We start from the raw sequence: 11,702 nt of genomic DNA, 5'->3' as shown, positions 1-11,702 counted from the left end.
ACATGGGCCGCAGCTCTGTGCTGATTGGGCCGCAAGTGACCCATGGGCCGCAGGTTGAGGACCACTGGTCTAGCTACAGCAAAGCTAGCTCATTTCAGGTATGTCTGCCTCTGCTGCAAGCACATCTCCTGATATCTGCGTAGATGTACCCTCAGCATCTTTACCTAGTGCATGTATTTTGGCAACATGCAGGGATTTAGCTCAAGGTGATAGATTATATCTGTAATGAATCCCAGGTAATTAAACATGGTATCAGCGTTATAATTCCACAGTGTTTGCTAGCCAAGTTATACTCCTTAGTTTCCCTACATTTCCAGAGTGCTCCTTAGCCCAAGCACACATCCAGACTGGCAGTGCCGTATTGTTCATTTTGTGACTCCAGTGAAAATCAAGCTTAATTTTTATTTTTAACCATGCTGGTCACCCATCTATTTATAGATGCTGGTTGTGTTTACACTACCCTCTGCTCCAGTTTTGGTTGTGACACTAAAAATGAGTGATCCAAATGTCCATTTCACAACCCAATCTGTTGTAAAACATGGTGTCGCAAATGTAGCTAGAGACCCAGCTCCTTTCCCAGTTGTATCATTAGCGGAGGAGCTCAGCGTGCACGAATTTTGCTTTTGCGTTTCTGTGTAACTGGCTGACTCATACGCTTTGATGAAATGCTGCTTGGGCAGACAACATGGGCCGGGGCACCATTTTAGATTTTGGTTGGGAGGGGGCAACTTTAACTAGGATTTCAGGGGCTACTTAGGCATCTGAAAACTCTAGGGTTTTTTTCCCAGATAATAACTTAGAAATTAGCTGATAGAGCACTGTATCTAATTCCTATATAAAAAAAGAGGATTAAATAAATATTAGACCCACTCAGCTCTAATCCTTACATGTTCTCACATCTTGTGTCAAGTCACTTAAGGAACACTGGTTAGGTTTACAATTTTAATATATATTCTTTGTTCCTAGCTTTTGAATACAACAACTGCCCTCCCCTGGCCCCAGGGGTGAAAGTAATATTAAACACTTACTGGGACGGGAGCCTGGCTCCGGGCCCCTGGAAGGGGTGGGGCTGGGGGTCAGCCTCCCTCAGCCAGTCCATCCATGTGGCCTGGCCCACGCCGCCTGGGGCTCAGACGGTGATTTGAAAGGGCCCAGGACTCCGGCCGCTGCAGCAGCGGCCAGGAGCCCTGGGCCCTCTTAAATTGTTGGCCCTGGGGTAGCTGCCCCTTAGACCCCCCCGTTGGCCTCCTTACCGGCAGGGCCGCTGATGTGGCGGGGGGGGGGGGAAGGGGCGGAGACGTTAGCAGCAGCGCTGTAAGGGGGGTCCTTTGCCACGGCAGCGCTTTAACATCGGCTGGGTACGGACTGGAACCGGCTTCTTACCAGAACGCCGCACCGGCCCACTTTCACCCCTGCCTGCCTGCCCCCCCCCAGTTGGCGCCCCTGGTGGGTCATTTCTTGGGACTGACCCTGCTCCCCCAGCCCGTGCTGCAGAGAGGGGGCATAAAGCCCCTAGCTTGCTGCCCCCACCGATGCAGCAGAGAGAGGCCAGGGAGCCAGAGCAGGGGAGACCCCATCCCAGCTAATCCTACACCCCAGCCCTGAGCGGCAGCTGCATGGAGAGGGCAGCCAGGGGGCGGGGCACGGGGAGGGGCGGGGCTAAGCGGGTTATAGCCCCGCCTTCCTGGCAGGTGCTGGCCCCGCCCCCCCGCAGATAAGGCGGCCGGCGCCGGTGCTCGGCGCAGAGCCGAGGATGAAGCGGCGCGGCGAGCGGAGGGTCGTGCCGCCGCCGAGGCCCCCGGGGGAGGGTCCCGCGGCCCGGGCTTCAGACCCCCCTGGGGGCTCCCCGCGGCCCAGGCGGTAAGTCCCGTTCCGCTGGGGGGGCGGCGGCGGCGGCTCTTCTTCCCCCCCCCCCCCCCCCCGCCGTGTGCCCCCTGTGAGGGTGTCTCCCTCGCGCTCCTGGGCAGGTTCCCCCCCCCCCGTCCACCTGCCCTCCCCCACCCGGGGGTCTCCTCCTCTCCCAGCCCTGCGCCCCGTGAAGTGATGCAAGGCGGGTCGTGTCAAGCTGCTCCCCGCCGGCAGCGGGTGCCCCTTGGGGGTGCCCGCGTGTCTCCCCGCTTCCTCCCAGCGGAGGAATGAGGGGGAGGGGTGGTGTGCAGCCCCTGCTTGGGCCCCCCACGGAGGAGCGGGGAGCAGCCCCAAGCTCTGTGCGCAGCCGGGTCACTGGCCCCGGCTGGGCTGGGCTGTGAGCCTCGGGAGCCGCCGCTCTCCTGGCCACGTGGGGACCGTGCCCTGGCTGCAGGGAGCCCTGATGTTGTTCCTCGCTCCCCAAGTCCAGCCTCCTTGGGGTGTGGAGCAGCAGCGTTGGGGGGGGGAGCAAATCAGTTTCCCCTTGTGGGCACGGGAGGTGAGTGTTGGGGGCTGGGGTGACCAGATGTCCTGATTTTACAGGGACAGCCCTGATAGTCAGGGCTTTGTTATATGCCTTGTCCTGATTTTTCACACTTGCTATCTAGTCACTATTGGGGGAGCAGGAGGGTGAGGTGCCCCAGGGCAATGGAAGCAAGTGCCATGCCCATGGGGATCAGGGGTTCAAAATACAAATTCACCCAGGGTGCTATTTTCCCTGAGTAGTTGCCACCTGCTGGTGTCCATGGGGGTTGCTTTATGCACAGGTATCTGCTCTTTTTAAAAGTTGGCTCGTATTGTTAGTGTATTGCGTGCTGCCCCCTCTCCCCCCAATCCCATGCCAAGTTCAGTTTTGCTTAACAAACAAAAGCTTGCTCTCTCTCTCTCTCTACATATATAAAAACTTTACAATGGGTACAAATTGCTCAGAGGAGCATTGCAGATTTGAAAGGAGGGTTAGAGCTAGTTGTCTGGCCCCAAATAATAACCAATTGCTGATGTTGTTTGCTTAAATTATGAACATAGACTATACTAGATGCTTCTACTGGGAACCCCCTAGAAAAGGAATTAAAATTACCACTTTCTTCTGACTCCTTGGGTTAACAGATGTGAAAGAGCTTTTGCTTCTGCTTTCGCAATCCTCCTTAGTATTCATCCATTTGGAGCTCCATTGGCTCTTCTCCCATCTACTACAAATTCCATCCTGGTTTTTTTTTTCTCTAGCCTTTCTGCCTAAATTACTTCCCACCCTACCTTTAATTATTGTTTCATCTCTGCAGAGATCAGAATAGGTTGATAAACCTCTTATCCAAAATCTAGCCACAGTAGCGCAATCAATCTCGTCTAAGATGACTCTTCACAGCGTCTGTGTTGAGCAATTCTCACTACTGTTCTGAGCTGCCAATGCATCCAATATTCTGCCTGTTTTTCTGATGTATGTTGTGCTGACCTTATTATTTTTGATTAGTAGTTGCCAAGATGTGCTTGGCACTGAATAAACACACAGTATGGTTTATGCTCCAGGGGCTTAGTTTAACAACTGGGTCAATATAGGCCAGGGAAAGGGAATGACAAGAGACAGTTTCCTAGATTTTCCTGCTCTGTCTACTAGAGAACTTATTAAAACACATTGAAACTTATTTACGTTGAAAGTTCTAATGTTCACTCTCGATTTCAATGTAAATAAGTCCCCAGTTAGTCATTTTCCTGCCAGTGGTTCTACCCTCTAGATTGAATTGCTGTGGGAGTCTCTTATGCTGAAGACTTTTTTCAGGACAAGAATTGTCTTGGTGTGTGGCACCAAACATGTGGAGAGCTAGGCCGTCCCAATTCAGCATTCTGTGTAAAGTTTTCATTGTATGACAGTACCTTCTTCTGAGTCTTTTATCTGAGAGCCTACAACGGTGAATGTCTAGGATCATAAAACCTTAAAATAGACTGAATTGCTATGATTTTGCTTGGATCAAATGCAGTGGCTTGTAATTTCTTTCCTCCTTGGTATCTAATACTTGTGAAAAGTGGCAAACTGACAGTAAAGGAGACTTGAAGTCTCCTTGCCCAGTCACACACCAAATGCAGCACAAATAGTGGTAGCATATGGGCTCCCTTGAAGTACTGAGGGTCACGACAGGCCCTTTATCCCAGTACAGATCTGCTGAATAATTCAATTTTTATTAAACTCTGGGGCACATGTTTCTTGTTTCTATAAAAAGAAAAGCATTGTCAGTCTAAAATAAAAGCATCATCCATATAATACATTAAAATGTTAAAATTCAGTTCCCATCCAGCTACTTTCTTAAGCAAGTTTTTCCCCCATTCCTATCTGAGAGCCATTCCTTCTCTAGATGATAAACTCCTTGGTGCCTGGTTGAATTCTGCTCTTGCACCTCTGACTTCACAGGGAGGCTGCACAAAGAAGGATGGGATAGAAAGAACTTGTCATAAATACGTTTGTAGGTTCAGGCCCTAACCAAGCATTAGCAATTACCTAATAACGACTAATAGCTTCATTAGGGTAGCAATAACTGTTGGCATCAGTCAGCTTACCATGAGGCTGGTCAGAACATTTGGTCAAAAGCTTCTGTCTTGTTCAAGGGTGGTTATTAATGTCTCAATTTCTTCTCTAAAAACTCTTCTTCCATCCACAGCATTTACCCCACTTCTGATATCTTTCCTGCCGTATTACTTTCCCAGCACTATCCCCTTCTTCCTTGGCTTTCTTCCTCTGTGTCGCCTCTTACGCACTGACACAAGCTTATGCTGTCTTGCTTTCTGGAAAATCTCCCCTGTGTTTGATGTACAGTGAATTTGTACCCCTTTTAACTCAACTGTCTTCTACTCTGAGCCATATCCTCGGCTGGTGTAACTGCAATGACTCCAGCTGAGCGTCTTTAGCTTACATGAACTGAAGATGCTGGCTCTTTATACTCAAACATCTAGCTCTCTTCCTCCCTTTCCATAACACTCCACATCAGAGTCCTTCCTCCAACAGGAGGTGGGTTAACAGAGCTCTGGTTTGAAGTTAAAAACCTCCCTTGGCCTCTGAGATATTCATGCTCTGGCAATCTCAATGGACAGCAGCAATAGAGCTAGGCTCACACTGGCAAATAGCTAGCTTGTTTTCCGATGAGTATCCTGTCATGTTGCTGGGGTGTCTGAACATGTTGGGATGTGGCTCTAGCCTTTGAGGGCACTGTCCAAACAAGAACAGCATCTTCTGGGAAGGTTTTGAATAATTCCTGTTAGTGTATAACTGGGCGTGTGTGGGAAGTTCTTTACCTGACTCAACAGTTGCATCATGATCCAGCATCATTGGCTTGCAAGACTCCTCATTTCCCCAGTGATCCTGTGAACTTTCTCTCCCAACCTGGGACAGTAACTCTGGAAAATCTCCTGTAGTTCTTGGTGTATTCATCCTCTTTTGGGTATTAATACATTTCAGAGGTAGGTTAGTGCAGCACAAAGCTACAACTGACAAAGCTGAAGTAATTACTAGGTGTTTCCAAGCTCTCTTCAGCATCTGGGTGTTGCATGCAAAAATTGATTGCTGTTGCAGAACAATGGCTTGAGCAGTAATCCATGTTTTCTCACAGCATGCTCAAATTCTTTCTAAAGAAGAGTGCTGCTTTTCAAATGGGGCCCCCAACTCACTGTGTCCTGCATAGGCGCCATTTTTGAGTAGCATGGGGGTAGTTGACCCCTGCTCTGCCCCACTATTTTTCTTCCCATGGGTGCTCTAGAATCAGTGGAATCAGTGCCTATGCAAGACAGGCTGTTTATCCCCTTCTGAGAGAGGGGGGGGTGGGGTGGGGGAAAATTGAAGCATAGAGAGGGTGCATCAGCTTGGGCAAATCACTATCTGTGCATTTCTTCTCTAGTACATCAAACATAAGGTTCTTTGCCCAGTCCCCACCCTTCCTATAATCTGTCATTTGCTATTGAGCGGTCAGTGCTTGCCTCCGATTGGCCCAGGATGTCAGCCTGTGCTGCCCACTGGTTAGGTTTTCAAGTAAGTTCCTTCCTAGTTTCTCCTTGGCTGCCCCTCAAATGTGGGAGGAGCTCCCCATGAACATCCACAAAGCTCCCTAACCTCCTTCAAATCCCTCTTCAAAACTCTCCTATACTGCGAGGCCTGCAAAAAACTTGACTATTAAGCTACTGGTATGTTGTGACTGCTACCTATTGCCAATGTTGTCTCACTGTTTCCTTGTACTCCCCTGTTGTCTGTACCCATCTTCTTTTTGTCTCATAGAATTGTAGGGCTGGAGGGGACTTAAAGGGGGGCATCTAATCCAGCTCTCTGCTGTGAGGCAGGACCAGGAATACATAGACCAGTGGTTCTCAACCAGGGGTACACGTGCCCCTGGGGATACTCGGAGGTCTTCCAGGGGGTATATCAACTCATCTAGATATTTGCCTAGTTTTACAACATGCTACATAAAAAGCACTAGCAAAGTCAGTACAAACTAAAATTTCAGACAGACAATGACTTTGTTATACTGCTCTATATACTGAAATGTAAGTACAGTATTCCAATTGATTTATAATTCTATGATAAAAGTGAGTATGTAAGCATTTTTCAGTAATACTGTGCTGTGCAACTCTTGTATTTTTGGTTTATTTTGTAAGCAAGTAGTTTTTAAGTGAGGTGAAACTTGGGGGTACACAAGACCAATTAAACTCCTGAAAGGGGTACAGTAGTCTGGAAAGGTTGAGAGCCATGGACACAGACCATCCCTGACAGTTTGTCGAACCTGTTCATCATATCCTCCAATGATGGGGATTCCCAAACTTCCCTTGGAAGCCTGTTCAGTCCTTAACTATCCCTACAGTTAGGTCACGTCTACACTATAAAGTTAAGTTGATTTTATGTAAGTCGACATCGAGCCTCCGATTTAAACAAATCAATCTAGTGTGTCCACACTACACTCATTGTGTCGGAGGAGTGCATCCTCACTAGCCGGGCTTGCATCGCCGCACAGAGCACTGCACTGTGGGTAGCTATGCCACAGTTCATGTAGCCAAGTGGAATTTTGGGTTGGGCTTGCAATGCTTTATGGGACCAAAACATTTGCGGGGGTGGTTATGGGAACATGGCATTAGCCTCCCATGATGCACTTCCCTCCTTCTTTCCCTCCAATCAACAGCAGACAAACAAAGCCTTTTTCGCACCTTTTTTCCGCAAGGCTGGGTTACTCATGCAGCTGCTATAGCATAATAAGGATGAACCCAGCTCAGCTCTACACTGTTGTTGTGAGCATTACAAACACCTCGCGCCTTATCCTGCAATATTTACACAGCCAATACAGGAGCTGCTGTTTGGAATGATGTCACACAAGCAGCCCTGCTGGAAGACCCAGAACAGAGTAATTGGCAGTTGCTGGCAACAGTCATGCATCACCTTGACACAGTTGAGTGCCACGTCTGGGCCTGGGAAACAACCACTAACTGGTGGGACTGCATTGTTACGCAGCTGTGGGATGACCAGCAGTGGCTGCAGAACTTTTGAATGGATAAGGCCACTTTCCAGGAACTGTGTGACAAGCTTTCCCCAGCCCTGAAGCGCAGCAATACTAAAATGAGAGCTGCTCTGACAGTGGAGAAGTGTGGCGATAGATCTGTGGAAGCTTGCAACACCAGACTGCTACCGGTCAGTGGGGCATCCATTTGGAATGGATAAATCTACCATGGGATCTGTTGTAATCCAAGTTGCCAGGGCCATTAGCAGACTTCTCCTAAGAAGGGTAGTGACTCTGGGCAACATGCAGGACATAGTGGATGGTTTTGCTGCTGTGGGGTTCCCTAATTGCAGTGGGGCAATAGACGGCATGCATATCCCAATCTTGGCACCAAACCACCTTGCCAAAGAGAACATAAACCAAAAGGGGTATGTCTCAATGGTATTGCAAGCACTGGTGGATCATGGGCTGCTTCATCGACATCCATGTGGGATGGTCAGGAAAGGTGCATGACACACGCATCTTTAGGAATGCGGGTCTGTTCAGAAAGCTGCAAGCAGGGGTTTTTCTTTCCAGACTGCAAAATAATCATTGGTGATCTTGACATGCCTAGGAGTCCCAGCCTACCCCTTGCTCCCATGGCTCATGAAGCCATACACAGGCAGCTTGGACAGCAGTAAGGACGGGCTCAATCATAATCAGCTGAGCAAGTGCAGACTGGTGGTGAAATGTGCCTTTGGATGTTTAAAAGGTAGTTGGCGGTGTTTGCTTATTAGGTTAGATCTTAGTGAAAGCAATATCTCCATTGTTATTGCTGTGTGCCCCATAATATCTGAGAAACAAAGGGAGAAAAGTTTCCAGTGGTGTGAGGGGTTGAGGCAGATTGCCTGGCAACCAATTTTGAGCAGCCAGAAACCAGGGCAATGAGAAGAGCACATCAAGGGGCTCTGCATCTCCATGAGGCTTTGAAAACCAGTTTTGGCAATGAGCCAGAGTAATGTGACACTTATCTGTGTTCCTTGCCAAACTTTCCTCTCCATTGCATTTTCTCCTCTGTAAACTCCACCCCCAACAATCAGTGTTGAATGAATGAAGACCTTTTCTCCTCAATCCAGTTATGTTTTGTTTTATGCACACAAACAGCAAAGAAAAGTAAGATAACATTGAGGGGAGAAACAAGGAAAGCTTGCTTACAGCTGCACTGAAATAACAATCAAAGGTGCAGGAATGGGTGCCTTCTGGTCCTTGTACCCTCCCCTGGTGTTTGAGTGCAAGGGATACCAACACCCCCCCCCACACACACACACACACCTCTCCTGTCCTCATAGGACATCTGGGAGAGGAGGATGTGGAACTTGGCAACAATGGCAGCAGGCTCAGCATAGGCTGCAGAGGGACTCTAGCATCCAGCTGCCTTTCTTGAACCTCAACCAGATGCCTCAACATGTCTGATTGCTCCTTCATAATATGCAGCATCTCTTCCTGCATGGCATGCTCTTGTTCCCTGCATGGTCTCCTGTCTTCCTGGTCCATGTCCTCGGACAGTGTAATCCTCCATTTTCTGAGCTGTCTTCTCACTGTCGGAGGTGCACATTAACTCATTTGAACATGTCCTCCTGAGCCTTCTCTTTCCTCCTTCTAATCTGGGAAAGTCTGGTGTGGAGGAGGCACTGACGGACAAGGATTCAGCTCCAAGGATTACAAAGCACAAGGGTAGCAGTGGTATATTTATGCCTGATCTGTAATTTTCATTCCATGCATCTGAAGTGGTTTTTTTACCGACAAAAGCTTATGCCCCAATAAATCTGTTAGTCTTTAAGGTGCCACCAGACTCCTCGTTGTTTTTAAGGGCAACCTTGACCATGCATGCAGTGTTTCTGGTGCAAGGTTAATTTTTTGTATAACACCCCCTCAATCCACTTCATTTCAAGCCGCCACATAATCACAACCACTGGCTGCTAGAAGAGTTGGTTTGCTGCTCCAGCCATAGTGAGTAAGGCTACAAGGCATGGATGAGAGGTTTTGTGCTGCTGCTTTTCTGAAGACAGCCTTAGGATCACTGGTTGGAACTTAAGGGAAAAACCCATTTCCCCTCATCGACCTGGATGGTGATTGAGGACAAGCACCAGAGTAAAGTCCCCCAAATTGTTTTTTACAAAAGCAGCACGGGGGAAGGAGACACAGGAAGCTGCCCCCCCCTTTTTTTTTAAGTGCTGGTTGCAATACACAGTGATCCTTTCCAACCATGGCATGTTTGGGACAGCGTGGTTGTGTGACCCAGATTTTACCTAACGGGTGGATTACTTGTTGAATTGTTTGCAGTTTAAGGGCTAGCATTGAAAACTTCCCCCATTTTCCCCTAGGTAACCACATACGATTACCCTCTTCTGAGGGTAACGGACGGCAAGGCAGAAGATGCTGTAAGCGTCTGGGTACAGACCTGGTCCTTGTGCTGCAATGCCAGCAGAATTAATACTGGAGTGGCAAGGGAAAGTGTCCTACCTGTGGTGCACAAAATAAGGCAGCCCTTCCCAGAAACCTTCTGCAAAGGATTGCAGAGTACTTCCATGAAAGCTTCCTAGAGATCTCCATGGAGGATTCCCAGGCCAAGCCCCATGTACATAAACAGCTCTTTTCCGGAGAGCACCCTCTGCGTAGCTGGAGTGGCCACTGATACCCACTACACCTACTTTTTTTTCCAGATTAAACATAAATTAATAGCATGTAACCCCTACAGTTTGACCAGAAATGCGGGCTCACCAGAGGTGCCTTCCCTGGCGTAACGCTCTGCCACCAAATGGTCCTCTGAAGGGATGGGCTCCAGGGTTAAAAACAGTTCTTGGCTGTTGGGGAGAATGGATCCGCCACTTGCCTGCCTCTCCACCTCCTTGTCAACAATGTCCTTCTCATTGTTGCTTGAGGTCACCCAAGGCTCCTGGGAGGTCTCCACAGAGCATTTTGGGGTAGTGGTGGGGTTGCCGCTGAGAATTGCATGCAGCTCCTCGTAGAAGCGGCATGTTTGTGGGGCAGAACCAGAATGACTGTTCACCTCCCTTGTCTTCTGGTATGCTTGCCAAAGCTCCTTTATTTTCGTGCAGCATTGCTGCATGTCCCTGGTGTAGCCCTTCTCCCCCATGCAATCTTGGCACAGATGTCGGCATTTCTTCTGCAGGATCGGAGCTCTGCCTCCACAAACTCTTCTCCCCACACAACAATAAGATCCACCACCTCCTATGTACTTCATGCTGGAGCACGTTTGCAGCCTCAAGTCTCCATGATCAGTTGTGCTGGCTAGCTCCTCACACTGGTCAAATAGGAAATGAAAATTCTAAAGCTCCCCTGTTAAAGCCCAGGGAACAGCTTTTTCCTGTGTACCTGGCTGATTTGCAGTAGAGTTGAAAGTGCTCTCCAGAGTGGTGACAGCAGAGCACTGTGGGACACCTCCTGGAGGCCAAGTCAGTCAAATGACACAACACCGTGTCTACGCTATCCCCGTGTTGACCCGTGGATGTCAAATCAAGTGCTACACCTCTTGTGGAGGTGGAGTACAGAAGTCTACTTTACAGGCCATTTAGATCGGCGGAAGGGACGTGGCAGTGTAGACACATTATTAAATAGACCTAACATGGCTTATGTCACCCTAACTTCGAAGTGTAGACCAGGCCGTAGAAGACTTTTTCCTGATATCTAACCTAAATCTCCCTTGCTGCAGATTAATCTGATTACTACTTGCCCTACATTCAGGGGACATGGAGAACAGCTGATCACCTGCCTCTCATAAAGGCCCTTAACATAGTTTTCAATTATCAGCCACCACCCAGTCTTCATTTCTCAAGACTAACCATGCCCCTTTTTTAACCTTTCCTCATAGGCTGGATTTTCTAAACCTTTTATCATGTTCGTTGCTCTCCTCTCGACTCTCTCGGAATCAGACATAGCACTTCACCTGAGGCCTCATCAGTGCCAAGTAGAGTGGGACAAATAACCTCCCATGCCTTACTAAACTCCTTTTTGTTATACCCCAGAATTTTAGCTTTTTCGCAACTGCATCAGATTGACTTATTCAACTTGTGATCCACTGTAACCTCCCACCCCATTCTCTTCAGCATACTACCACCTAGCCACTTAGTCCCTGTGTTGTAGTTGTGCATTTGGTCTTTCCTTACTAAGTGTAGTACTCTGCATTTACCTTAGTGTGAAATCAACAAGGGAAAAGTCAATACTCTGACTCGTCAAGGTCACTTTGAATTCTCTTCCTGTCCTCCAGAGTGCTAGCAACCCCTCCCAGCTTGGTGTCCTCAACAGATATAAGTGTCCTCTCCACTCCATTATCCA

The 11,702-nt window shown here is 48.5% G+C and overlaps 1 protein-coding gene across 1 annotated transcript in view; it reads left to right on the top strand.

The window, feature by feature from the left end:
* Positions 1 to 1,715: 1,715 nt before the first annotated feature.
* ABHD12B (abhydrolase domain containing 12B) overlaps positions 1,716 to 11,702 on the top strand; it is a 35,030-nt gene continuing 25,043 nt past the window's right edge. The window contains exon 1 of the mRNA XM_038405019.1: positions 1,716 to 1,860. Coding sequence (XP_038260947.1) covers positions 1,754 to 1,860 — 107 coding nt within the window. The 5' untranslated portion in view covers positions 1,716 to 1,753. The remainder of the gene's footprint in view (positions 1,861 to 11,702) is intronic.

This window comes from Dermochelys coriacea, chromosome 6 (assembly GCF_009764565.3).
Source record: "Dermochelys coriacea isolate rDerCor1 chromosome 6, rDerCor1.pri.v4, whole genome shotgun sequence".
In the NCBI taxonomy this organism is placed as follows: domain Eukaryota; kingdom Metazoa; phylum Chordata; order Testudines; family Dermochelyidae; genus Dermochelys; species Dermochelys coriacea.
Note: the sequence above shows the minus strand (reverse complement) of the source record. Positions and strands in the feature narration are given on the sequence as shown.